This window comes from Dama dama, chromosome 5 (assembly GCF_033118175.1).
Source record: "Dama dama isolate Ldn47 chromosome 5, ASM3311817v1, whole genome shotgun sequence".
NCBI lineage: Eukaryota > Metazoa > Chordata > Mammalia > Artiodactyla > Cervidae > Dama > Dama dama.
In genome coordinates this window covers 113,325,948-113,353,840 of record NC_083685.1, presented here as the reverse complement: position 1 = coordinate 113,353,840, position 27,893 = coordinate 113,325,948, and the positions used below count along the sequence as shown (strand labels likewise).

General features: G+C 51.9%; 2 protein-coding genes across 2 annotated transcripts; both read left to right on the top strand.

The window, feature by feature from the left end:
- Positions 1–3,071: 3,071 nt before the first annotated feature.
- LOC133056118 (peptide YY) lies at positions 3,072–4,337 on the top strand. The gene is made up of 4 exons (XM_061141224.1): positions 3,072–3,198; positions 3,600–3,787; positions 3,876–3,956; positions 4,093–4,337. Exons 2-4 carry the CDS (start codon positions 3,600–3,602, stop codon positions 4,115–4,117), a joined length of 294 nt encoding a protein of 97 aa, XP_060997207.1. The 5' UTR covers positions 3,072–3,198; the 3' UTR covers positions 4,118–4,337.
- A 7,684-nt stretch (positions 4,338–12,021) lies between these two features.
- Positions 12,022–12,661, top strand: PPY (pancreatic polypeptide). The gene is made up of 3 exons (XM_061140766.1): positions 12,022–12,212; positions 12,409–12,480; positions 12,637–12,661. Exons 1-3 carry the CDS (start codon positions 12,022–12,024, stop codon positions 12,659–12,661), a joined length of 288 nt encoding a protein of 95 aa, XP_060996749.1.
- The last annotated feature ends 15,232 nt before the right edge of the window (positions 12,662–27,893 follow it).

The following is a 27,893-nucleotide window of genomic DNA, read 5'->3' as shown; positions in this document are numbered from 1 at the left end:
TCCTTGTAGAGGTAGATAGCAAGTGCCGATTTGTAACTGACATCTGCCACTAGAATGTAAACTCCACGAGGGTATGGATTTTGCCTGTTTGTTCACTGCTTGGTCCCTGGTGCTTAGAAGAGTGTCTGGTTCATAGTAAGGACCTAAGAAGTGCTCGTTGAGTAAGGACCAATCACTCTTGCTACATGGCCATGTGCTGTGTGTAGACCCTTGGACATGAGGCCCCCCCTGAGGGTGGAAGGTAATGGACTAGTGCCGCTCAGTGGATGGGATATCAGAGAGAGGCCTTGTGTGTGGGAGGTGGGGAGGGTGGGCAGGTGGTGGGATATATGATATTAAGACTCTAGGGATGAATGGCATGGGCTACCCTCTCCTGATGAGTAGCCCTTGAGCCCATTGGGCAAGAGCAATGGTCAACAGGGGTCCAAGTCCATAAGCCTCCTTGACCTCTAGGGTAGTCTTGTTAGGTGTTCCGAGAATGGGGATCAAGGGAACCTCAGTGTTTCTGTCCCCACTTCCCTTTGAGGACAAGTTGGAGGAAGGTGCTGGTCCCAAGTCTACCATAACAGCTATTTGGAAGTTTCTCCTCTCTCAGATGTCAGTTCCCCACCATCCGGACATGTCTCATAGTGACTGAATCAAGTGTCAATGATGGTGGGTGTGTGAGTTGGGGGATAGCTGAGCCCACTGATCGATGGCTGAGATATCCTCTCCACCAGTCAACAAGTTAATGGACTCTTCAATGAGGCAGTAGTGATTAATGAATCAATCAGCTGGCCCTGTAATTGTGCAGTGGGAGTCTGGCTTCTGGCCCACCCTGAGGGACCTCTTCTAGACCCATTTGCTTTCACTTTAATAGTAGAAGGGAAAGTGATTTATTGAGAAGTTGAACCTGAATCTGGGCCTTTGCCCATGCCTTCTTAACTTCTGCCATCTACCCTCAGGCTCCACCCTCCCCACGATATCAGGGGGTTCCAGGGATGCCACAAATTCCCTGTGGGCATCTCAAAGCTCATGTCATCACTCTCTGCCTTGGTCCGAATGCTAGAAGTTCCCTGTCACCACCCTAGCTGGTGCTGTGGTATTAGCAGAGCACACAGCCCCTGGCTCAGATGCCCCTGACCCCTTTAGCCTGCAGGCTCCTTGTCTAGACCTTGACCCCGGGACTGTAGCTGTCCTCACCAGCTCTGTGGCCACCCTCTCCATCGCTACGGTGAGCACCTGTCTTTGTCTTCCCAAGGCCTCTGGAAGAGTGGAGTTCTTTTATTTCTGCTGTTTGCTCTCCAAACTGGACACAGACTTGTTCCCATGTTTTTGTCTGTCCCTGTGTTGTGGGAACTACTCCAGTCGGGGCTGCACAAGGGTGACGGAGTCTCTCTGCCCTCAGATGGGGGCTCCCCAGTGAAGCTGCTGCTCCTCTCACCATAGACAGGGAATCCCCAAGAATGTGACCTGGGATTTCTGGAGAACAAGGTTGGGCCTCACCCTTTAGACATGACCTCCTAAGAAAAAAGATTTTCCTCCCCGCACTGAGGCTGGGGTTCATGTCCCCTCACCCTTAGGGCAGCTTCCACATCCATGCCCAGTGTACCCACCTGGCCTTTCTTGGGATGTGTGGGGCCCAGAGGGCCGAACTAGCTGATAAGCAGCCATTTCCGGAGAGTACAGGCGACTGAACCCATAAAAAGGTGATTGAGAGAGTTGTGGGCTCCACTTCCAGAGAGAGCTCTAAAATAACACCCATGGCCATCTGTCCTGAGGGTGGAAGGGCTGGCCCAGAACTAGGGGACTGAACAAGAGGGTCCCTCCTGCTCTCATGGGCTGAGGGGAAGTCTGGAGCTGAGGCTCCAGCCAGGGCAGAGGAAGGGAGCTGGAAATGTTCACTGGAGACTTCCTTGTAGCGCTCTTTTTTCCTGCTAGAGGCATGTGGGTCTGATGGGGTTGGTAGACCCCATACTTACTTAGCTTCCCTTCCCCTCCTTGCATGCCTGACTCCTAAGCCTCACGGTTGTCTGAGATAGTAAGCCTTTCTGTCCATCATGATTGAGTGGGCCTCTCCCTGGGGTCAGCCTCAGCCCTTTTCTCTGCTTTGTATCCTGGGTGACCTTGGCTGTTGCTTCCTTACCTCTCAGAGCATTAGTTTCCTCATCTGTAAAATGGGGAGAAACGCAGCTCATTGTGTTGTTGTCCCTGAAATCATGTACTGCCCAGGACACAGGAGGTGCTCAACAAACAGGAGTCCTTCCCTGGGTGGGGATCTTTGACCCTGAGCCCAGTGGAGATTGTAATGGGCTAGGGATGGTGGCATGTTGTTGGGCATTCCTGGCATCACTCAGTCCTGTAAGACACCAGTGCCCAAATAACCCCTGGGTGGAAATAGGGGCACATTGCCTTGCAAGGGGTCTGTATGCCAGGCTTGCTGGACCTGAATGTGTATGTGTCAGGCTGGGTGTACAGGTGGCTGACTCAGCTGTTTCTGGGGAGGGGACTGACTTTTGCCTCCTCCCACTTCTCTCCCAACTCTTGAACAGAGGGAGACATAGTGAAGTGTCCAGAGGGGTCCCTCCTCCAAGACTTCACAGACAGCAGGTCAAAAGCCAAGTTTATAGCTCCCATCCTACCTCCAGTAGCAAGAGGTTTTCCCCACAGGTCCTGCCAACATATTATGGAGAAGAGGCTGAAAAGTCTGGTTTTTGGAAGGAGTGGTCATAGGTGCCACAGGCTGGAAAATATGGATTTGGACTCCTGCCTGCACCTCCCTCACCGACCATGGACTGGCTAGGAAAGAAGGAATGTCAACCCTGGTCCTAGGGGTCTTCCCAGGAATCTAGACCGAATGGTTCACTTCCTTAGGAGGCTACACCTGCTGTGGGGAGGAGGTGCTGTAGGGTAAAGATGGGGTTCTGACTAGGCATCCTCTCCAGAGGTACCCTGAATCCAAGTGTGGGGGCTCCGCCTTGGCTCCTTGGAGGTGGAGACATCACTTACTGTCTGAATGTAAGCTCAGCGATCTGCCCCTGGGTGGAGTGAGAAAAGAGAACCCTCCCTCTCCAGTTCCCCTCCCCTTTCAGACGAGGATATAAGTCCCACACGGAAAGCACTGAGCTGAGGAGGCCACAGCCCCACCTGCAGAAGTCCAGCCCTTAGGACTCCTCTGGCCTTCCATCTCCTGACCACTCTGCCTCTGGAGCTGTTGCTGTGAGTGACCTGGGACCCAGCAATGGTCTGGTCGGGGGATCCCAGGCTATTTTGTGGGGAAACTGAGGCTAGCAAGGTGGAAACGGACTGAGTGTTGAGAAGCTGATTTGGAAGGGGGTCAGCGGAAGTGGGAAGGAGAAAAGCCGGGGAGTCCCCGCTGCCAGCATTGCCGTGTTCCTCCATCTGCCCTTCTGGTGGAGGCAGGCAGGGCTTATGCCCTTTTAACAGAGGAGGAAACTGAGGCCAGAGATGGTGCAGTGCCTGAGAACACACAGCCAGCAGGTGGCTGAGCCTGGGTCGGGAACCAGCCACAGACAGGTGGCTGAAGCTTGGACCACATGGCAACCTTAGCTTCCTGCTTCCGAGTAGATGCTCGGACTGACTCTAGTGCCCCTCTCCAGATGATGTCGGGGCGCAGATCGTGGCCCGCCATGGCCACAGTGCTACTGACCCTGCTCGTTTGCCTGGGGGAGCTGGTCGACGCCTACCCCGCCAAACCCCAGGCTCCCGGGGAACACGCCTCGCCAGATGAGCTGAACCGCTACTACACCTCGCTGCGCCACTACCTCAACCTGGTCACTCGGCAACGGTGAGAGCGTGCGCGGGTGGGCGGGGTCGGGCTGCCACCAGGGGCGTGGCCAGGCACGACCCCACCCATCTCTGGCTCCGCCCCGCAGGTTTGGGAAACGCGATTTCTCAGAAGCTCTTCTCTCCTTACTGCTCTTTCCAGATGGCGAGGACCGGCCGGTCAAGTCGCGGTAAAAGCGCGTCCCTTGGGGGGTGGCCTGGTCCTGCTGCCAGCCTATCCCCGCCGCCTAGTACTTTCCCCCAATCTCGCCTACCCAGATCCGACGCCGAACTTGGCTCCGCATGACTTTCCTTTCCCTCCTACAGGCCAGAAGGAGCCTACCTGTGGTGAAGACCCCCACGGCCTCCAGAGAGAGATGTGCTAAGGCACCGACCCCATTTCCATGTTTGCTCCTGACCCCGGAGCCTGGATTCCTCTCAGGGCTTGCTGTGTCTGAGGAGTGTTCGGGGTGGGGTCCTTATTTCCATTTTCTCCGTTTCCCCGCCCCTGGGCTGGAGGGCCGGATGTGGTCCTTCCTTGATCTCTAAATAAAGTGCAAATTTCACTGAACTGGAAATTGTGCGTTTCTACATCTTGTCTCTTGTCCTTCGTGAAGGTGGCATCCAGGTGGGAGTGGAGGATGGAGGGGAGAGAGCTGAGAGGATAGAAGATGACGCCTGAGACCAAAGGAGCCCAAGGCCAGGGCTGGGGTGGAGTGAGGGCCCCTCTCTGCTCTGAACTAAGAGAAAATGCTACCCCCCAGAGTGAGGAGTGGATGGCACCCAGACAAGGGTCCTCTGGCGCTCTAGTCGGGTGGGATGGGGGCAGGTTGAAAGTTCTTCCAAAGCGTTAGGGAGGAGCAAGAAGAATTGCTGCTGGAGGGGGAAGGGTGTGGACAGGAGCAGGCTGGGCAGCCCAGGGGAGTAGCTGGGGGCAGAGCTGCACCATCCCCCAAAGAGGGAAGTGTCTGGAGAATGGGCTTGGCACCAACACTCCGGGTTACCCCGAGGAGATGTATCACTAACCCCGGGGGCTGTAGTGGCTGGGAGTGGAGATGGGACTCCAGCTGGGGCTGTGGAGGGAGACTCATTTGTGGGTTGAGATGGGTGTGTGTGCTGGGGGAAGGGGTCACTTCCAACACCCCCATTGCCTGGACAGGAGCAGTGGGAGTGTGGAGGCTGTCCAGAAAGGCTCAGCTGCTCAGCTGCCGCCCTCCCCTTTCTGAATTCACACTCAGGAGATAAGTCACCAAGCATGGTGTCCTGGGGACAAGGTCATGAGAGGGATTCCCTCCTGAGGTGGCTCTGGGAGAGGAGCATCAAGCTGGCTCTGCCATTGCTGGAGGAGAGGCCCCTGCTCAGTCACCACCTGCCCTGGGATCCCTGGGGCTCTGCCACCTTCCCTTCCCTGCACGGCCCTCTAGTCTGCCAGAAGGTAGGGTGGAAGGGGGAGACGGAAGCAGGTCGAGAGCCTGGTCAGGTCACAGGCTGTGTAGACTCCAATGCTCTAAGCCTTTGGCCTGGTCACTCTCCCTGCTGTAGATCCCTTTCTCTTTTCATTCTGGAGATCAGTTTCAGGGTAGTGGCTGCCTCCTCCCAGAAGCCTGCCCTGCTTGCTTGGGGGGGTGGTGGAGTTAGTTCTCTCTGGTTTCCTCTTCCTACAACAGTCTACCTTCTGAGACCCACTTTCCATCACAGTTCCTCCTGTCTTCTCTCCTCTCCTCTAACCATTCTAGCCAGCTGATCAAGCCCCCAGCCCAACCCCAGGAGAGGTAGGATGGGAGCATGCAATGGCTGCTACAAACTTCAGTTCATTTTGTGGTTGGAGGTGTGGGAGGATGTGAATTCGTGTTTGTGTCCATGGTGTCCTGTCTGTTGGTCTGCTGGGAGTTGTGGTCAGTTTGAAGCTAACAGAAGAGACCCCTGGTATAAATTATATGGCCACAGACAATTTCTGCCCAGCTCAACATGTCTGGTTCACCCTAGGTGACATGGGTTTGCTTCAAGTCCACTGGGGGAAGTGTTGAGAGATGATTAATCCGCTGCTGATCAGACTCAACCAGTGTTGGAGCTGGAGGGAACCTTAGATGTAACACTAATGATGCCAATATCAATAGTTACTTAAAAAAAAAAAAAGGCACTTACTGAGAATTCACTTGTGGTGCAGTGGTTAGGGCTCAGCACTTTCACTGCAGGGGCTTGGGTTTGATCCTTAGTCAGGAAACTAAGATCCTGCAAGCTGCACAACATGGCCAAAAAAAGCACTTACTTATGTGTTAGACAATAAGCTAATTGTTTTACATGCATTATATGGCCATGGTATTGATCTGGCTTTTAAACTTGAGATGTAATTAAAAATCACTTAAGAAAGAAATTTATTTCTCTCTTATATAAAATGCGAGTTTCATCTTGGGCGTTGGCAGTTCTGCTCCATGGGGGTGTTAATAGTCTAGTTGCCAAGTCTGTGGTCTCCCCAAGCCCTCATCTAAATGACTGAAGATAACCCATCTGGCTTATAGCTGCATCCCTGTTCTAGTCACTGGGAAGGGAGGGAAGGAGCAAGGGTAGTTGTGCTGGTTATTGTGATGTATAGCAAGTTATCCTAAAAGCAGCTCTATCTTACACCATGAGTCTTTCAAGGGCAGGAACCCCACAGTTGCTGCAGAAGCCTCAGAGACAAAAGATCTGGATTTGAGTCCCGTGTCTATCATTCACTGGCTGTGTGACTGGCCTAGTCATTTCATGTCACTGCATTTATTTCTTCACTGATGAAACAGGGATCCTCACACCTTAAATAATATTGGATTGGCCAAAAAATTCATTTGGGTTTTCCCATAAGTTTATGGAAAAATTCTAACAAACTTTTTGGCCAATCCAATAATAATAGTTCGCCGTTTTAAGGCTCAAAGAGATTATGTAAACTGCCAAAAGTCACACAGCTAATCAATGTCAGAGCTAGTGAATAGGAGAGCTGAGTCTACAGGTCAGCTCGACACAGCCTGGCACATGCTTGTGAATACCCCCCTTCTTTTCCTTTCTTTTCCTACTCACTCTGAAAAGTGAAAGTGTTAATCACTCAGTTGTGTCCAACTCTTTGTGACCCCATGGACTGTAGCCTGCCAGACTCCTCTGTCCATGGGATTATCCAGGCAAGAATGCTGGAGTGGGTTGCCATTTCCTTCTCCAAGAATACTGGGGTGGGTTACCATGCCCTCTTCTGGGGGATCTTCCCAACCCAGGGATCAAACCCAGGTCTCCCGCATTGCAGGTAGATTCTTCACCATCTGAACTACCAGGTAAGCCCAAGAATACTGGAACGGGTAGTCTATCCCTTCTCCAGGGGAACTTCCCGACCCAGGAATTGAACTGGGGTCTCCTGCATTGCAGGCAGATTCTTTTTTTGTTTCCTTTTAAATTCATTTCTTTATTTTAATTGGAGACTAATTACTTTATAATATTGTGGTGGTTTCTGCCACACACTGACATGAATCAGCCACAGGTGTACCTGTTTCCCCCCATCCTGAACCCCCTGCCACCTCCTTCCCCACCCCATCCCTCTGGGTTGTCCCAGAGCACCAGCTTTGAGTGCCCTGCTTCATGCATGGAACTTGCACTGGTCATCTATTCTACATGTGGTAACATACATGTTTCAATGCTATTCTCTCAAATCATCCCACCCTTGCCTTTTCCCACAGAGTTCAAAAGTCTATTCCTTACATCTGTGTCTCTTTTGCTGTCTTGCTTATAGCGTCGTCAATACCATCTTTCTAATTTCCACATATATGCGTTAATATACTGTATTAGTGTTTCTCTTTCTGACTTACTTCACTTTGTATAATAGGCTTCAGTTTCATCCACCTCATTAGAACTGACTCAAATGCGTTCTTCTTTATTGCTGAGTAATATTCCACTGTGTATATGCACCACAACTTCTTTATCCATTCTTCTGCTGACATACATCTAGGTTACTTCCATGTCCTAGCTATTGTAACCAGTGCTGCAATGAACACTGGGGTAAATGTGTCTCTTTTAATTTTGGTTTCCTTGGTGTGTATGCCCAGCAGTGGGATTGCTGGGTTGTATGACAGTTCTGTTTCCAGTTTTTTAAGGAATCTCCACACTGTTCTCCATAGTGGCTGTACTAGCTTGCATTCCCACCAACAGTGTAAGAGGGTTCCCTTTTCTCCACAACCTCTTCAGCATTTACTGTTTGTAGACTTTTTGACGGCAGCCATTCTAACTGGCGTGAGATGGTACCTCATTGTGGTTTTGATTTGCGTTTCTATGATAATGAATAATGTTGTGCATCTTTTCATGTGTTTGTTAGTGCAGGCAGATTCTTTACCAGCTGAACTACCAGGGGAAAACTCACTCCTAACCCATCTCAAAACGGCTCTGACACTGCTTCCTTCCAACCACCCCAAGGGAAAAACCCCTCCTTCCACACTCAGCCCCTATGTGACCCAGAGCCCCTACCTGACCCACACCCAGTTTTTCTTTCCTCCCCATTTAACCATCCCTCTCCTGTAGTAATTTATTATATGGATTGGTTTAGCCTTCTCTTAGAAAGAAAGAAGCCTTCCTCTTCTGGAAAAATTTGATCTGACAATGATAGGATTTGCTTTTGCAGGCACTGTGGGCAGGGAGGACTACTGAGCACTCTTGAGCCTTCAAGGGACCCTGGAGGCAGATGGAATCCTCATGGTGGACAGAAGTGGGGACAGAACCCAGGTTTCAAATTAATGACCTGAGCCCTTAGTTGGGCCTGAGTTGGTCCTGAGCGGGTGGGACAAGGACCCCAGGTTTGTGTATGTGTGTGTGTGGGACAGAGAGATAAACCTCAACCCAAGGGTTTCCCTAGGGAATGGGGGACCCCTGAGTTCCTGGCATCTGGGGCTGGCCACTATTTCCTTTCCCTTCTCCCTCGCTGCTGCCAACCCAGTGTGAGAATAAGACAGTGGCCTGAGTTGGCCTAGGCTGCTTTGGAGGAATTCTTGGAGAGGGTATGTAATGCTAATCGCATTCCTGCCTTTGCAGTCCCGTTTGTGGGGACCGCCTTCGCCCTGTGATCTCAGGTGTTTCTGGGGTCTTCCTTTCCTGGTCTTACTGCAGCCTTCACTCCATCCTAACACTGCCCAGTGGCCGCCGTCCCTGTCCCAGAGAGCGTGGGGTTGGGCAGGGGAGGGGGACCACTTTCACTTAGCCTGTCTGCAGGTACGTCCTTGGTGCTCCTCGAAGCAGAGCTCCATGGCAAGCCCTGGGAACAGATGGTGAGTGAGAAGCATCGCCCAGTCTGGACGTGACCATACGGTTGAGAAAGCGCGTCCACTGCCCACTCCTCCTCAGTTGTCACAGCGTCGCTGAGAGGATCCAGAAGAAGAATGTCTTGTTGGCAAAGGAGAAAAATGAAAGCTGTAGGTTCTGCTGACATTGTAGAGTAACTGTCATTATTGTAGGCACTGACAAAGCTGTTTACCTCTGTGACAGGACACAAATATAGATGGCCTCAGCTTTGAGCCAATCTCCAGATCTACCGTGTGTCTGCAGGGGCTGGGCCCTGACCTGGGTAATGGCCATAACTGGTCCCACAGCAGCTGGAGTCCTGTGGGAGCTCAGACCCTTCGAACTATGGTTGGAGCCTGGCGCCCCCTGGTGGCAGCCCGCGCCCCTGCCGGCCTCACCAGAGGCCCGCCTACTGGGGTGTGTGTGCTAAGTCACTTGAGTTGTGTCCAACTGTAACCCGCCAGGCTCCTCTGTCCATGGGATTCTCCAGGCAAGAATACTGGAGTGGGTAGCTATGCTCTCCTCCAGGGAATCTCCATGACCCAGGGACCGAAGCCACATCTCTTATGTCTGCTGCATTTGCAGGCGCGTTCTTTACCACTAGTGCCACCAGGGCAGCCCCAGCCTGCCTAGGAGACCAGCCACTAATTCACCAGCCTCGTTTTACCAAGTTGGACCCCGAGGCCCAGAGAAGGGCCAGCAGGGCTTTTGGAGACAGAACGATCTCCATTCTGCTTTGCGGAATTGGGTGGAGCGTTATTGTTCTTGTTGCCAGAAATCAGAATTGAGAGGAGAAAGGTAGAACTCTGGCAATTCCTGAGCCTTCCTTTATCCTCATTACCTTGAGGAAAATCAAAGCTTAGATCTGTGCAGCATCACCTCCAGTCCTCATCCCCACCCTACCCCACCCCACGCCTGCCCCTGGTCCTCTCCCAACACACTCTTTTGGTGTTGTGATCTGAGATGGCAGAACCTCAGGAGTGAGAAGTCCCTTGTCCACTACTTGGGCTTCATTGAGTCATTTGGACACAGTCAGTTATGCTCCTAGCCCTGAGCTGGGGAGGGAGCCAGGGGTGGGGGAAGGGATGCTGAGCAGGGAAGACTCACAGGCTCCTGGGACCAGGGCAGAGGGTGGGGTGGGGGTGATTTGCTGGCACTGGTGGGGTTGGAAATCTAAGTCAGAACTTGAGTCTTAGACATCTGTGTGACCTTGGGCTAGTATCTTCGCCTCTCTGAGCCTCATGTTTCTTAGTCAAAAAGTGGGAAATTATAGCAATACTTTAACAGCCTTACTTAGAAAAAAAAAAAGAGCACAGATTTTGGAGTTAGATTTTGTTTCAAACCCTGGATCTCCACTGACTAGCTATTTGGCTTGAGGCTAGTTACTTAATGTCTCTGAGACTCAGTTTCTGAATCTGTAAAATGGGTTGTCGTAGGAACTCACTGAGGTGATTGAGCTGGGAGCACTTTAGAAAATTCAAGGCTTTATCTTTACCCTGGAATGGAGGCACTGGGAAATGGCTACCAGACACTGGCCTCCCTGCCCCCTCTCCCTTGAACCCAGGAACAAGAACAGGCACACCAGTTCTCATTCCGCCTCTATCTGCTACCCAGGGAGAGGGTTTCTCCCTACCTGGGTCCCCACTCCTTTCCACATTCCCTGGTTCCCTGAGGCATCTCCCCCGTTCCATCTTGTTCTAATCACAGATGCATGGGAAGTCCTAAGTCTCCAGCTTTCATCCCTAGAGTCTCAGAGTCATAGCCTCAATCTTCTGCCTGGAGGGAATCTGCTTGAGTATTTGGGTTAATCCTGGGGAGACAGGCAGGGCTGTTCCGAGTTCTGCAATCAGAACCTTTCCGTTATACTGCATTCCCAGGACCCCATCCTTCTGGAACTAAGCCTGCTCTGGTGCTGGAAGGCATTCAGGGGCCTACAGGAGACTGATCGTGGCCCACTTTTACCCATTATGCTGCCAGTGTGACACCCACAACACTGCCCTGTCCCCTTCCTGTCCCTGGTCCTGGTGCTGGCGTTGCAGGCACCAGGGAGATGGTGGGAGGAGGGGGTGAGGGCTGGGGAGGGAGAGAGGCTGACAGGAGGCGGGGACTCGGGGGGCTGAGGACTATAAAAGGGTCAAGGACGGGGTGGGTTCCATCCAGCCTGAGGCAGGCACTGATTTGGTCCAGTGCCTGCTCGCTCAGGACTCAGGGTAAGTGGGCTCAGCCTGCTCCTAGCTCTGGGGCCAGGGGTGGGTTGTATAGAAGGACGTGGTGCTTTACAGGGCTGGGGGCCTCCAGAGGCCTGAGATCCTGCTTGGGTCTGGCTCTACACCTGGACAAATCCATCACCCTGGGAGAGCAGCCTGCTGCCTAGAAGCCTGCAGGTGTGCGCCGGGCAGCCGGTGGGGGCTGTGAACACAAGTCTGTGTGTGTGTGGCCATACCTCCTGCTCGGTGACACGGCTGCGGTGTCCTCTCCAGGACCTGCATCTGCATGTCTACCCTGGCAGAGTGGCTGGGGAAAGTGGGGTGGAAGGACAGCACACCCACAGGCTGTGGATTTCTGCCCCTTGGTTCACAAGCTCCTTCTGTGTGCCCCAACCCTGCAGGGGAGCTAAAGCGCCTCTATTTCCCACAGCCCCTCCCCTCCAACTCTCACCTGCAGCTGCCTCTTCAGAGCCATCAGGTCCTGGGTGTCCGGAGTCCTGGGTCTCCTACCCAAGACCCAACTCCCCGATTCTCTGCTACGCTTTTCTGCCTTGCCTAGGCCCTAGCTGAGCTCCAGCTGCTGTGCTTCTCTGAAGAGGGGGCTGGTGAGCTCTCCAGGGCAGGGTCTAGGAGGTGCGGTGGTCAGCTCCCAGTAGCCCTTTGCTCTGTCCCTTGGTCTCCAGGCTTGGAGAAATGGGTGATGGGCTGGGGAGGGGCGCGGGGTGGGCTCTGTGCTCCCTCTATCTCCCTGATCCTGGCTTCTCAGATGGCCGCCGCGCACCGCTGCCTCTTCCTGCTCCTCCTGTCCACGTGCGTGGCTCTGTTGCTGCCGCCACCCCTGGGTGCCCTGGGGGCCCCGCTGGAGCCAGAGTATCCGGGGGACAATGCCACAGCAGAGCAGATGGCCCAGTATGCGGCTGAGCTCCGCAGATACATCAACATGCTGACCAGGCCCAGGTGAGTGTGAGACGGGGAGAGAGGCCCCAGCCAAGACCCCAGGCCCAGCCTCTTCCATGTTCTTCGGGAGCAGAGCATCTCTATGGTCTGGCCGGGGTCCCTGTGCCCCTGGCAGGATGGTGCCCAGGGGTAGGCATGAGGCAGATGAACTGGTACCTGGGCATAGCACTGGCCCCAGCTGTCTCTCCCCTCCCAGGTATGGGAAAAGAAACAAAGAAGGCATGCTGGACTTCTTGGAGTGTGGGTCTCCCCACTCAGCAGTCCCCAGGTGGGTTTTGTTCTCTGTCCTGTGTGCCCAGATGCCTGGGGCAGGAAATGGGGGTGTGTAGGATGGGAGAGAACAGGCACCTAGGGCTGGCCTGAGGTCTCCTGAGGGCACAAGGACTACCCACTCACACTGCCGTGTTTTGCCCTCTTCTTGCAGGGAGATCGATACAATGGACTCATAACGCCACTTCCTGCTCCTCCAACTCCAGGGCGAGGCTGGCCCAGGTCTCCCATCTGCACCCTTGGCTCTGGCTGTAGCTTGCTCCCTGCTCCCATACTGGCTAAATAAAGCACATCAAAGTTCTTAGCCTCACTCTCTCTGTGTCTCTGCAGACCCCTGGTTGGGACAGGAGCAGGCCAAATGCACAGGAAGAAAGGGACAGGCAGACAGAAGGGAACTGAGGGTGTTACGACTGATCCAGAATGTCTGGAGGGTCATCAGGGCCATGTAGTTCATCCTGTCCCCTTCACAGAGGGGCAAGTTGTGGCCCAGGGGGAGAAGGGGACTTCCCCAAGGTCATTCAGCAAGTCAGTGAATCTTCAGCTGTCCCATTTCAGCACCTCTAGACCCTCCTGATCATTGGCTTGATGGCAGCCCTGCCCCCAAATAGATCCCCACCAATGTTTTCTTATAGCCTAGGCAGTAGGTGAAGTGCTAGTTTGTACTAGAGGCGAGAGCCCAGCCCAGAGGAACTACTGGGGTGAATACAGTCATGGTTTACATTGGTGGCATTGGAGTTGCCCTCTTTGGGGCGGTGAGAGGTGGCTCACTCCATGATGGGCTGAAGTGTGGCCCCTCACAGGCACAGCACACAGCAGAGCCATGGCCAGAAGAGGGGGACAGAGATGGGGAGGAGTCTGGAGATAGTGTCACGTGAAATTGTTGGGAAAATGAGCTTCTGTGTGCCAGGGCTATTTAACCCTCTCAACAACTCTGTGAGGGGAGAGAGATAGTGTTATTCTCACTCTACAGAGGAGGAAACCGAGGCTCAGAGAGGTTCCGCATTTTGTCCAAGGCCCAGCAGCAGATGGTAATCCAATACAGGGACACAGCATCGACTTTAGAGTCAGATGAACCTGGGTTTGAATCCCGGATCGGCCATATCCCTCTGTGTGCACCATAACCTCTTTGAGCCTCAGGTTCCTCATCTGTAAAATGGGAAGAATGATAGGGTTGCAGTGAGCAGGACATGAAATGATGCATGTGAAGTTTTTAGCATGGCCCTTAACCCAGGAAAGCTCTCAGCAGATCGGAGCTTCTGAGGGGCAGACTTGCAGCCAAGCAGCTGTTTCCATGAAGTGTGGTGGAAAGACATGAGCAGAGGGATGACTGGTCTTCAAACAAACGCAGCTTCAGCTTACGGAAGAGGGTTAGGGTTAACTCCGTGTACCTCCCGAAAGGGGCTCTGAAAGGCAGACTTTCCTTGACTGTAAGGAAGCATCACTGAAGAACCAGAAAACTGGGAAGAACTTGCCCTGAGAGGCAGTGAACTCCGGGGTGTTTAAGGGTTACTCAAGTCAATTCACAGAAGGGGAGGCTGCAGTAGGAAGCTGACCTTACAGGGAGGAGGTTGGATTAGCTGAGTGATGGCCACCTCCAGGAGACCAATCTGTGGTCTGCATACTCCAGCTCAGGGAGGGCGAGAAGCCGGACCCTGCCTGGGGAGGCCTGGGCTGGGGAGGTGTCTTAATGGCCTTTGCCAGCCCTCCCTCTTCTCAGGCATCTTGAATAAGGGGGGGTGGGATGTGTGTCTATGTGTGACTGAGAGGGAGCAACCTCATCTCTCTCCTCTTTTCCTGGCCTGGGAGCACCTGTGGGCAAGGGATAATCACGGTGGGGCTGGGAGGGAGAAGTGAGAGAATGCAAACCTTTTTGGTTCCTGGAATGCCTCCTCCTGCCTCCCTCACATGCTCTGCCTGAAGGGATGAGGTCTGTGGGTTTGGGGAATGAGGGGATCCACTTTCCTGGGCTCAGCACCTCATACTGAACGCATGGCAATGACACCAGAGTCGTGGTTTCCCTCAAGTTCTGGCTGTGCAAATGACTCCAAAGTGGACCTAGGCCCTAAAAGTCAAAGGGCTGGCAAGGATGCCACACTGGGCAAGTGCATGGCTCAGGCAAGGGGGCGTCTGGGAGGGAGGCTGGTTTCAGCAGAAGAACAGTTTGGATGATGGAGCCGGAAGTCCCAGAATTTTCTCTGGCAGCTAAGAGGATGGGTTCTGAGTGGGGAGAGGTGTAGATACTTCCCAGAGGCAGGAATCAGGACTCTATGCAGAAGATCCCTGTGTGAGAGTTGGATGAGGATGGGGCCTCTGCCCCTGCCCAGGCCTCTCTGATGGCCCCCAGCCCTCAGAGGAGACAGCTTCTTAGGCACGGGCCTGGATAAGCTCCTGCTCTCCCCTTGCTCTGCTCACAGCCAGAGGGGCCGAGATGATTCCCGGAGCCAAGGCAGGACTTATGCTCCGCACACTGTAGGGGGTGGGGTGAGTGGGTGGTTTGTTTGCAGACTGGCATCACAGCTGCACTGCTCCTTGTAGAAACTTGGGGGGGGGGGTGGGTGTTAAATCTGGCTGGAGCCCCTCCTCTGAGGTTGCTGGGATCCACTTCTCTCACCTATGCTCTCCCTCTTGGTTGCCGTTCAGTTGCTCAGTCGTGTTCAATTCTTTGTGATGCCATGGACTGCAGCACTGCCAGGCTTCCCTGTCCTTCACTATCTCCTGGAGTTTGCTCAAACTCATGTCCATGGAATTGGTGATGCCATCCAAACATCTCATCCTCGGTTGTCTCCTACTCCTCCTGCCCGCGATCTTTCCTAGCATCAGATACCCCATGTCCAAAGGCAAAGGAGAAGCCGCAGCAAGACGGTAGGAACAGGCAATCGCGTTTAAAATCAAGTCCTCCTGGCTAGGGCCTCCACAGCCGCCTCCCCCACCCCGAAGTAGTGTTAAGTGCCTGGGGTGGGGGAAGGTGGATGGGTTGCTCAAGGAGGCAGGGAAGACCCCTAAACCCAGGTCTTTCCTTCCTACGGTAGGACCTCTAGGAACCTCTCTTTCCCCTCCAAGGAGAGGTCCCTTCCCGCCCAGGGTTCACAGAAGTCAAGGAAGCAACAGAGATTCCGTTTCTCTTTATTGTTCTCACTGAGGGCGGGCTGGGCAGGAGTTAGGCCCCCTCTCATAATATAAAGAGGGTCGGTGGGCGGGGAGACTTGAGTTGGGTTCGGAAGTCAAAGCCCAGCCTGGAGAAGTAAGTCCCCGGGAATCCCCTGGGTCCCTCCAGCCTCCAGGGCTTCCTTTTGCTCCCGCCCAACCTGCCCCCAGTTCCGAGGACCCCGACTGGGGCCAGCCGGGCCCAGGCTCTCCTACCTGGGGCCCTGGGAGGAGGCTGGTGGTTGGGGTTTCGCGGCGTTCCGCGGTGGGGGGTTCGTGGTTTTCCGTCCGGGGAGTTTCGTCTCGTTCGCTGGCAGAGGTTTCGTCGCGTTCGCCGATAGGGGTTTCGTACTATTCCTGGGGTTGTTCGCGTCACTGGAGTTCTTGGTTTTCTTAGACTTCATGCTGAGGAACACGTCTTTTCAGAGGCCATGGGGCTACTCTGCGAGCCCAGTTCCCGGCTGCGATGAGCAGGGAGCCGGGTGGGGTGGGGCAGTGGGGGCAGGTGGCGTCCGTTTCCTCCCATCCCCTTCCGTTCCCCCCTGCCCACCTGCTATTGAAGAGCTTCTCCATGTACTTGTTGAATTGGCCTAAGCTGGACAGCCAACGGGCGACCCGGGGCATCAGATGCTGTTGTCCTTGCAGCTCCTCCCCCACGGCCCCGTCCGGTCCCAGAAACACCACGATACACATCAGGGCGAGTGCGCACGCGCAGCGCAGAGCCGTGGGCTAGAGGGGGCGGGGCAGACAGAGGAGGCGGTCACGTGACATCCAGACCCCGAGACCTGGGACGTGGACAGGTACACGAGCGCCGTAAGGGACTTCCAGGTACCCAGGCCGAATGGTGCACATCTGGCCACGCACAGTGATGGACATAAAGCACCAGGTACACGGGAACCCTGGCGATGGATTGGGAGGTACACCCTGAGATGGACACACCGGGATGGTATAGAACCATTGGCCAGCTCCGTGACCTCACTGACTTCTTCTGCAACTCCTTTTCGCCTCACTCCTGGGTCTCCGGCCTCCTTGCTGTTGCTCAAAAGTGTCAGACATGCCATTCACTCTGCCTGGAGGCTTCCTCCAGATATCCATATGACCAACTTCCTCCCCTCCATCTCAAAATTCGCCTTCTAAATGGACCCTACTCGGATGACCTTATTTAACATTGCAACTCATCTTTTCATCTTGTTCTATTCTCCCTCTCTTGCAACTTCTAACTTACTGTATTCTATGCTTTTTTTTTTTTTTAATGAGTAAATCCCCAGTGGTAACCCCTCCACCAGTGTAAGCACCTGGCAGCTAAGGCAATGGGCAGCTGGGCCCTTTGCCTGTTTTGTTTACTGATGTATCACAAGCACCTAGAACAATGCCTGACACTTAGTAGGGGTCCCGTGGGATTCTCCAGGCCAGAATACTGTTGTGGATTGCCTTTTCCTGTTCCAGGGGATCTTCCCCACCCAAGGATTGAACCGGAGTCTCCTGCACTGCAGGCGTATTCTTTACCATCTGAGCCACCAGGGAATCCCGGGTGCTCAATGGTACATGTTAAATGAAAGACTTAACACAGTTGCATACAGGGATGATAGTCCAAGAGTCCCCATGCACACCCGTCTCACACACAGAGACTTTTGTGCTGGCAACACTCAGACACATCCAGTGATAGACACACTATGATGCCCATATACATGCTACTTGTGGCTGGAGCCTGTGAGACCGGTAACCCTCTCTTGACCAGGAACTCCCCTCCTGCCCACCACCCAAAGCAAGGACAGGCAACCCTGGCAGCTGTTCTGGCAGAGGGGGCTGCCCTGGCCTCACTCCTTCATGCCCTCAATGGCTTGAGGAGGGCCTCTGGGTGCCAGTCTCTATCCCAAGCTCCAGGAGAGCACAGCTGACAGGGACCACCGGGCATTACCATGGTGCTGGGCAGGTCCAGAGCGGTGCAGCAGAAGGATCTCTGCCCAGGACCTACCTGGCTTTTTATATTTCTCGGCATCCATGCCCTCTTTCCCTCTAAGGCTCCACCCCTCCTCCTGCCCTGTGTCATAACCTGAGAGTTGGGAACAGGGAGAGGGTGGGGGTGGAAGCACAAGGGCTGCCAGCTGTCCTGAGCAGGGCACAGTCCCTGCCAGAGGCCCAGGGGTGTGGGTGGCAGAGGCAGGGGCACTGGGGAGTAAGGTAATTTTGCCCCACGCCTACAGATCCCAGGGAGGAACTGTCTCTGGGGTTGAAAGGGGGCAGTGCTTTTCCCAGAGGCTATTTTCAGGGATAGGAGGGCTTCCCTGGTGGCTCAGATGGTAAAGAATCAGCCTGCAATGCGGGAGACCTGGGTTCGATCCCTGGGTTGGGAAGATCCCATGGAGGAGGGCATGGCAACCCACTCCAGTATTCTTGCCTAGAGAATCCCCAAGGACAGAGGAGCCTGGTGGGCTACAGTACATGTGGCCGCAAACAGTCAGACACGACTGAGTGACTAAGCACAGGAGTGAAGCTATGTTGAGAGGCCAGGTGCCCCTTACCTTCTAGCAGCCTCCAGGGTGCCTCCCTTCCCTGCAGGGCTACTGTGAGGCCTCAGCACCCCTGCTCCTGGCTTCTGGGCCTCTGGCCTGTGGGAGGGTGGGTGGCAGAGAAGCTGAGGTTTCTGCCTTCAGGATCACAGACCTCTCTGCTCATCCTGGAGGATTTTCTGGCCTGCTCAGCCACTTTGGAGCCCCTGCTGTATGCTCTGCAGAGCCTTCGGAAGGGTGGTGGGTCTTGGCTGCCTGCCTGAAGGAGGAACTCAGGCCTTGGGTTGCCTCAGGTCACAGAGTTTTGGCTGTCTGGACCTGTCAGGGCCTCTCCAACTGCTCAGCATTGCCGCTTTTCTGGGGTAAGGTTGTGAAATATAGGCTGATGCTTTTTCATGCCTACCCTATCCCCAGAAGGGGCACAGTAGGAAGAATAGGGGCTTCTGGGTAGGAATCCGGACTTCATATTTCCTGGCCATGTGACCGTGATCAAAGGACATTATTTCCCCTGAGCCTCTGCAGCCTTGTCTGTGCGATGGCGCTGGCTACACCTGCAGCGCAGAGCTGTTGTCAGAACTGAGTCCAATGATGCAGCTGAAGCCCTTGGACAACAACTGGCACAAATAAGCGACTAGCCAGTATGAGGCCCCCCACTCCGAGATATGCCCCCCCCTCGTCCCACCTCCATCTGCCTTTCTCCCTCAGGGGAAGTGGTGAGAAACTCAGTGTCAACATAATAGAAATTTATGGGGTGGCTCAGTAGCCAAGTGAGACCAGGACTACATTTCCACGGAGCCAAGGATCTCCAGGAGAAGAAATGAGATTCCTATGATAAGATTCCACAGTACAGGTGAGAGGAGAGATCTCGGAGCCAGTGTACCTCAAATCCCAACAAAAAGGTTATTGTTTATTCCACTTAGGCACAAGCCCAGGGCTTCCCAGGTGGCACTAGTGATAAAGAACCTGCCTGCTGATGCAGGAGACATAAGAGGCACAGCTTCAATCCCTGGGTTGGGGAGATCCCCTGGAGGAGGGCATTGCCACCCACTCCAGTATTCTTGCCTGGAGAATCCCATGGACAGAGGGGCTTGGCGGGCTGCAGTCCATGGGTTCACAAAGAGTTGGACACGACTGAAGTGACTTGGCATGCATGCACAAGCCCAGCTCTGATACCCCATCTCCAAAAGATCTCCAATATGTGTCCTCTTGCAGCGCTGGCTGTGAGAACCCAGGCTGCCCTTACAAACCCCTGGGCTCCTCCTCGGGCACCCAGGGCTTCAGTCCCTCACTCTTCTGGGTTCAGTTCGTTCCAGGAACCCTCAAGTTCTGGTGCTTGGTGCTCTGGTGCTCGAGGGCTGGTGCTCAGCTCCCCTCCTTCCTGAGCCAGGATAAGAGAAAATGCTCGATGGGGTGAGCAGGTTGGGGGAGGAGGCCTAAAGAACTCTGTATTGTTGTCACTAACAGTAACCCTGTGAGTATAGAGTTACATACTGATAACTGATAATCATTGCAGCGGCTCAGTGCCGGGTACCAGGAGGAGCATTCTGGTACAGCAGCTATAATTTTGATGATCCATGCAGGTGTTGTTAACTGCTTTCGCATGTGAGGAAACAGAGAAGTTCTGAGACCTACCTAATTGGATCTGGAGGAGCAGCCCCATCTTCTTGGAAAGCTGCCCCTAGCCAGGTGCATGCCTGCCTTTCCCTCCGGCCTCCAACCGTCTGCTGTCCCGAGTCCCGCTCCGTTGCCTCCCAGTTCCTTCACCCGTCTACTGCTCCTAACTCCCGTGGGGGTGCTGGTCACATTCCCCTCCCCTTCCCAGGCTCCTTCCATCTGCTTGGCTGTTTCTCCCAGGGGCCTTTTCGAGTGATTGCTTCTCTGCTCCTCCAGGCAGGACACAGGCATCAGCATCAGACTGACCTGGGCTCCAAGTTTGCTATGCTGCCTGCTGACTGTATGTTCCTGGACAAGTCACTTTGCTTCTCTGAGCACGATGCCCTCAGCTATGGCCGGTACACACAGCTAGGTCATGGGGTTATTGGGAGGCAAAGCTGAGAGGAAGCTCCTCAGGCTTTAAGCTGAAAATCTGCCTAGAATTCTGTGAGTTGCCCCCATACCCTTCAGAGAAATTCCCTCTTTTGCTTAAACTGGCTTGAGTTGGACTTTTGCTTGCAACCAGAGTCTTCCCTGGTGGCTCAGATGGTAAAGAATCTGCCTGCAGTCCTGGAGACCTGGGCTCCATCCCTGGGTTGGGAAGATCCGATCCTGTGGAGAAGGAAATGGCAACCCACTCCAGTATTCTTGCCTGGAGAATTCCATAAACAGAAGAGCTTGGTGGGCTACAGTCCATGGGGACGCTAAGAGTCCGACACGACTGAGCGACTAATGAACCAAACCAAAGAAAACTGAAAAACTTCCCATTACTTCCTGGATAAAGTCCAATCTTCTTAGCATGATGTCTAAAGTCCTTCACAATTTGAACTCAACCTACTTTAAAAAAAAAGAAAAAGAAAAACCTGTAAAAACTTTATAGAAGAATTTAAACACAAAAATCTGCCCATTTAAAATATACAACAGAATGCATTTTGACAAATATGTAGTCATCCCCACAGTCTAGATTCAGAACATTTCCACCACCCCAGCAAGCTCCCTCTTGCTCCTTTTCAGTCCATCTGGCCCCAGGCCAGCGCTGATCTGATCTCCATCGATTAGTTTTGTCTATTTTATTTTAGTTTTGCCATTCATACTACTGTTGTTCACTTGCTAAGTCGTATCTGACTTTTTGCAGCCCCACGGACTGCAGTGCGCCAGGCCTCCCTGTCCCTCGCCATTCATATAAATGGCATCAAACAGTGTGTTCTCTTTGTGTCTGGTTTCTTTCACTCAGTATCACGTTTTTGACATTTCTGTGTAGTGTTAGGCATCTTGGCCATTTGTTCCCTTTTCTTGTTGAGTGGTACTCTTCCTTTGTGAGCGGTATCACAGTTTGTTTATCTTCCTCCCTCTTCTCGTCATTTGCCTTTCAATCCACTTTCTTCAACCACATTCCCGCTGTTCCTGGCTCATTGCACCTGTCTAGCCCTCTGCCTGCTGGATTCCAATGGTCTCCTAGACAGCCTTGCTCTTTCACATTCCTTCACCTTTGCTTGTCCTGCTGCTTGTCTGGAATGAGTTGTTTCTGCTCCTCTGCCTGGTAAAACACCCCTGCCCCCCAGCCCCAGGGACAATTCCACTTTGGTGAGGCCTCCCTGGTCCCCTCCCTGCCCTGCCCTGGGCTCCTGGGGCTTCTCTTTCCGCTCTGGTGACTGTGATGGTGTTTATGGAGTCTGCTGGCAGGTGATGCCCGCGTCTGGTTCTTGTGCCAGCCTGAACTCCAGCAGAGGGAACGGTGCCTTAGTCATTCCCCATCCCACGGATAGGGCCCAGTGCCTGGAGAACAGATGCCTGGGATTAGTTGAGAGAACGCATGTCAGCTACCTTGCCTGAGTAGTAGAATATGAAAAATCAGGATGTGAGTTTCACTTCTTTGAATATTCCCAGAGGGATGAGGGAGGGCAGGGCCGGCCACCTCCCAGAAGGGGCCAAACTCATCCAGGGAAGGATCAGAGAATCTCAGGGAGAAATGGGGGAGCCAGATCTTGAGTCTGGTTCTTCTCGCCTGAGCTTGGTAGGGACATCCAATACCCTTTTGCTCAAGCCTGAGACTCCTTCCAAAGGGGGCGGGCCTGGCTCTCTCCTCACAGCCTGTGGAGCTGAGAGCTTCAGACTCAAATCTTTTGCCTTAAGGAATCTCTTTGATGATGTGGGTATCTGGGCTAACTCATGGGAGGCTGGCGGGGCTGCTCCTATGCCTGGGACTCAGTAGCTCAGTCTTCTGGATGTCCTTCCACTCTCTTTGTCTTGACCTCACTCTTAGGCCACAGGCCTTGACCTGATCTAGCTAAGCCTTTTGGCTGGATCCCAAAGCAGAGTTGGGGTGCAGGTGTTATAAAAACAGTTCTTGTTTATGCAAAGGGGAGTGGTTTGGAAAATCCCAGACGGGAGCCCTCAGGGTCCTGCTTTAGTTCAAGAGGTCACTTAGCATTTTTTTTTCCCCCTGTGGCAAAAGTTTTATTACAGTGAAAAAGGGATAGAGGAAGCTTCTGACATAGACATCAGAAGGGGGCAGAGAGTGCTCTTTTACTAACAGACAAGCTGGTAAAAAAATATTTATTTGGTCGCGTCGGCTCTTAGTTGTGGCACATGGTATCTAGTTCCCTGACCGAGGATTAAACCGGGGCTACCTGCATTGGCAGCATGGAGTCTTAGCCACTGGACCACTAGGTAAGTCCCCACTTGGCATGTATATTGTACAGTGTTTATTGATAACCTGTCTGCCTGCAGGAGTTGTAGGCACTGGGGCACATCATGAAGTCAATAAGGTTCTCCTTCTAGGAGCTTCAGTCCCACTCATACTCTTTTATTGGGGGATGGTGGCTCAGATGGTAAAGAATCCACCTGCAATTCGGGAGACTGGGGTTCCATGCCTGGGTAGGGAAGACCCCCTGGAGAAGGGAATGACCACTCACTCCAGTATTCTTGCCTAGAAAATTCCATGGACAGAGGAGCCTGGTGAGATACAATCCATGGGGTCACAGAGTCAGAGACAACTGAGCAACTATCACTTTCACTTTCAAAGATTTTATTGAGATATAATTTATATATCATAAAATTCATCCACTTACTGAGTACAGTTCACTGGTTTCTGGTATATTCACAGAGCTGTGCAGTTGTCATCACAATCAATTTCAGAGTATTCTTTTATCACCTCCCAGAAGATACTCCATGCCCTTTAGCAGTCACCTTGTATCCTTCCCAGCCCTAGACAGCCAGCAGTCAACTTTGCAAGGTTAAGTTCTTTACAACAGACATTCCTTTTTTAGCTGAAAAACATTTCATTTCGTGGCTATACCACATTTTGTTTATCCATCCATCAGTTGATACATACTTGGGTTGTTTCTACTTTTTGGCTATAATGGATGATACTGCTATATGGGGACCCAGGTTTTCATTTCTTTTGAGTCCACACCTAGGAGTGGAATTGCTGGATCATGTGGTAACTCTTTGTTTAGCATTTTGAGGAACTGCCAGACTGTTTCCCACGGGGCTGCTGCAACATCTGTTCTATGCACTCTAGCTGAGGGAGGCCTCCCCTGGGCCAGACCAGAGTGAGAACTAGTGAGCTGACTGTCATCTTTCCTGTAAGACAAAATACCAGTAATTTCCCAACCAGCGTTTAGTTTCCCAGCCTCAATTTAAGATGATATTATTTGCATTCTTGTCATTCGAATACTTAGCCTACTACTGAGGGCTCAATATATAACCTACTTGATTTCTTAACCTGATAGCTACATTCTCTAATAAACTACCGCAGACAACTGCCTCCTCCAGAACCTTCCATCTTGGGCCAATTCTCAGTCCCAGGGGATGCCTGATTCTGGCTTCATTGTCAGCATGAGCAGTGGTGAGATGCCCACGTGCATGACTCCTGAGGCCTGTGCAGGCAGAGGAGGGGGAGGAGCTGGGTTTTTTAAAAACATATTTATTATTTATTTTGGTTGCATTGGGTCTTCATTGCAGACTGTGGTATGCGGGCTTGGTTGCCCAGCTGCATGTGGGATCTCAGCTCCCCCACAAGGGATTTGAACCTGCATCCCCTGCATTGCAAGGCAGATTCTTAACTCCTCGACCACCAGGGAAATCCCTGGGTTGTTTTTTCTTTTTTTAATTGTATTTTATTTTATTTTTGAAAAAGCTTTTTATTGTGTTAAAAATCACATAATGTAAATCATACTATTTTAACCATATTTAACTTTACGGTTCAGTGGCACTAAATACGTTCGTATTATTGTACAAGTCTCACCATCATCTATCTCCCCAAATTTTCACCTTCCTAAACTGAAACTCTGTCCCCATTAAACACTAACTCCCCATTCCCTCTCCCTTCTCTCTTAACCTCCAGCCTCAGGGATCGACCAATGTACTTTCTGACTCTATGAATTTGACTATATTCTAGGTACTTTAGTACCTCGTATGTGCTGTGCTTAGTCACTCAGTCATGTCTGACTCTTTGTGACCCCATGGACTATAGCCCGCCAGGCTCCTCTGTCCATGGGATTATCCAGGCAAGAACACTGGAGTGGGTTGCCGTGACTGGAGTGGGTTGCCATGCCCTCCCCCATGGGATCTTCCCAACCCAGGGATCGAACCCAGGTCTCCCACATTGCAGGCGGATTCTTTACTGTCTGGGCCACCAGGGAAGCCCAATACCTCGTATAAGTGGAATCAAACAGTATTTGTCCACATCCAGTGTGTGTTGGAATGCATTTTTAAGGTTAACTTCATATATGGAGGAGTTTGGTCCCTGGGTTGGGAAGATTCCCCTGGAGGAGGGCATGGCAACCCACTCCAGTGTTCTTGCCTGGAGAATTCCATGGATAAGAGCCTGGCTGGCTATAGTTCATGGGGTCACAGACAGGTGGACACAACTGAGGCGACTTAGCATACAGCACAATACATGGAGGAGGAGCTGTTTTGACTGAATTTTTGCTGGCAGAGAAGTCCCTCCTGTTCTTCATCCCCAGACCCGAGAAGAGAAGGAAGACAGCTCCCTTATCGTAGTATCACAAACTAACAAATGCCTAATATGTCCCTTTCCCAGCCCCCCTCTCCCATCCAAATAGGGGTGCCTCTAAGAGGAATGTTAGCTTCACATCGGACCCAGGAGAAGTGGGAAAGAATTTGGCACTGACTTAATAAAAATGCTAAATAGGCAAACAACAAGGACCTCCTCTAAGGTACAGAGGGCTATAGTCAATATCTTGTAATAACCTATAATGGGAAAGAATATATTTATAACCGAATCACTTTGCTGTACCCCAGAAACTCATACAACACTGTAAATCAACTGTGAAAGTGGAAGTGTTAGTCGCTCAGTTGTGTCCGACTCTTATTGACCCCACGGACTCTAGCCTACCAGGGTCCTCTGTCCGTGGAGTTCTCCAGACAAGAGTACTGGAGTGGGTTGCCATTCCTTTCTTCAGGGGATCTTCCCGACCCAGGGGTCGAACCTGGGTCTCTTGCGTTGCAGTCAGATTTTTTATTGTGTGAGCCACCAGGGAAACCCATACCTCAATTGAAAAAAAACAGAGTCTAATGAAACATAAAAGTATATATTCTTAAAATTCATAAAAAGAAATATCTTTTTTAACCAACTCAACATAATTAAGATTTATACAATTTTCACACAAAGCAGGATACAAAGAAACATTTTTCGTCACGCAGATATCGATCAACCATTTTTGCATGTCCCTTTGGAAGGAGGGCTTCCATTTTGGCTCAGACAGTAAAGCATCTGCCTGCAGTTTGGGAGACCTGAGTTCCATCACTGGGTTGGGACGATCCCCTGGAGAAGGGCATGGCTACTGACTCCAGTATTCTTGCATAGAGAATTCCATGGACAGACGAGCCTGGCGGGCTACAGTCCATGAAGTGGCAAAGAGTAGGACTTTCACTTTCAGTTTTGGAAGGAGAGGGACAGCCTTCCTGAGTGAGCTGACTCCTCTTGAGGGCATCAGCTCTGCCCCTGCTCTCAGATGCTGTGCTGGGGACAGTGAGGACCAGAGACCCTGCAGCCCCCAGCTGGGTGTGGCCAGAGACCAGTCGTGGACCTCTCTGGGCTCCTGAGTCCTTAGACACTAAACTGAAGCTCCCCTCACAGGGTGGGCACTAGAGAGCACAGATGGGAGCATCAGTTCTTGGTGGCCTCTTTTCTTCCCTTGGTTCTGGAGGTACATTCATCTCCCTCTCCTGGGTTCCCTCAGCTCTTGCTGCTGTCCCCAGCGCCTGCCACATTCATAGCTGCCTTCTCAGGAAAGAGGCTTTGGGGGTCATCTCTGCATCTAGTCACCTGGCAGTCCTCACCTGTCCATGCCATAGCCCCAGTCTCACACCCAAGGGCCTCAGGCTACATCTCCTGCTGACAATCCCTGCCTTGAACCTATTCCCAGCCTTGGCTGTATCTTGGAATACCCTGGGAACTTTTCCAACTTCTTTTGTGTGACCCCGCCCCCAGAGCCCACGTGCATGTTAGCAGAGCACCCACCTGACGTCAGGCGCTTCACTAGGTGCTGGAATTACAGCAGTTAATAAGATGAAGTCAACATCTTCAAAGAACTTTACAGTGGTAGGAATAGGTACTTATTTAGTGGAATAATTAATATTTCAAAAAATATCTTCAAAGAACTTTACAGTAGTGGGTGGCAGTGGTGGTTTATTCATTAAGTCGTGTCTGACTCTTGCAACCCCTTGGACTGCAGCCCGCCAGGCTCCTCTGTCCATGGGATTCTCCAGGCAAGAATACTGGAGTGGGTTGCCATTTCCTTCTCCAGGGGATCTTCCCGACCCAGGAATCGAACCCCGGTCTCCTGCACTGCAGCCAGATTCTTTACCGACTGAGCTATGAGGGAATGGGAATAGGTACTTATTTAGCAGAGTAATTAATATTTCAAAAAATATCTATCAAGAGGCTACTTTTTGGAAATCCCTGTTGGGAAGGTTTTTATCTCCTTGATGAGCAGAGTGGAAGGTGATCTCTTGAGGTACATGGATGGATGGAGTCGGAAGGAATTTTAGTTAACTAATCCTCCCATTTTACAGATGAGAAAACCAAGGCCAAATGGCCATGTTTTCTGTGCAGGAGATGGATGGTGTTCTCCAAAAACTAGAAGACTCTTGCAGTATGGTATCCCTGCCAGGTGCTCTCGAGAGCTGTTAAGCCTTTCTCAATCCAGTATCTGATGCCAAGTTAATAAAAGATTTAAGGCGCATTAGTATTGTAATCAAGTTTAGACAAATTAAAGATTAGATTAAGCTGTGATGAATAACAGCTAAGGATTAGCAAGGAAGATTACAATTGCTTTTAAGTATTTATGTCTTTTAAGGCTGATAATTATATGAGTGATCTTAAACTAAGTCCAATTTAAATGTTATTAAATTCAGCTCTTTTTGTGACTTACCATGTTTTTGGAAATTGAAGAATAACTGGTGAGAAACCAAGCAAATCTCTTTACTAACCAAACCTACTAAGCTTGGCTTTGCCACTTGCTTGCTGGGTGACCTTGGGCAAGTCACTGAACTTCTCTGGCTTTCAGTTTCTTCATTTGTAAAAGGAAGCTAATAATAGTAGCTATGAAGTGTGGAGCAGCATGCATACAGCAGAGCCAAGATGACCTGGGGTCAAATCCCAGCTCTACCACTTAGCAGTGTAATGCCTTTGGGCAAATTGCTTAACCTCTCTGTGTGCAGTTTCTTCATCTGTAAAATGGGGTGATAGTATCCTCCACCTCGGTATGTAATTATGAGGATCAAAGAAATGAACACATGTGAAGAGACAGGAATTGTGCCTGGCAGCGTGCTTACAAATAGTGGCTCTGGCGGGGATGATGTTTAGAGCACAGAGTATCAGCTCACAATTGCAAGATAAAATTTTGAATTATGAGCAAGCTTTCTGAAAATTGAAGAATGCAGATCTAACCGGTGGGGTGAATTGTGAGGAGGCAGGTACGTCAGACTCAGAGGAAAGAAAAGATCTCCCTCATTTCTCCTAAACTCGGCCTCCTTTCATTCCTTCATCTTTGACCCTTCCACCTTCCTGCCTTGTCCAGGGTCTGCAGGGGCACGCCGAGGCCCAGTTGGCATGTGGGAGTCTCCAGCAATG

Bases quoted from the DNA above. Each gene is read 5' to 3' on its own strand.
- LOC133056118 (XM_061141224.1), top strand. From the start codon at position 3,600: ATGATGTCGGGGCGCAGATCGTGGCCCGCCATGGCCACAGTGCTACTG. The intron at 3,788-3,875 runs GTGAGAGCGTGC...TCCGCCCCGCAG, and splicing joins AACCTGGTCACTCGGCAACG to GTTTGGGAAACGCGATTTCT. The intron at 3,957-4,092 runs GTAAAAGCGCGT...TCCCTCCTACAG, and splicing joins GACCGGCCGGTCAAGTCGCG to GCCAGAAGGAGCCTACCTGT.
- PPY (XM_061140766.1), top strand. From the start codon at position 12,022: ATGGCCGCCGCGCACCGCTGCCTCTTCCTGCTCCTCCTGTCCACGTGC. The intron at 12,213-12,408 runs GTGAGTGTGAGA...CTCCCCTCCCAG, and splicing joins AACATGCTGACCAGGCCCAG to GTATGGGAAAAGAAACAAAG. The intron at 12,481-12,636 runs GTGGGTTTTGTT...CTCTTCTTGCAG, and splicing joins CCCCACTCAGCAGTCCCCAG to GGAGATCGATACAATGGACT.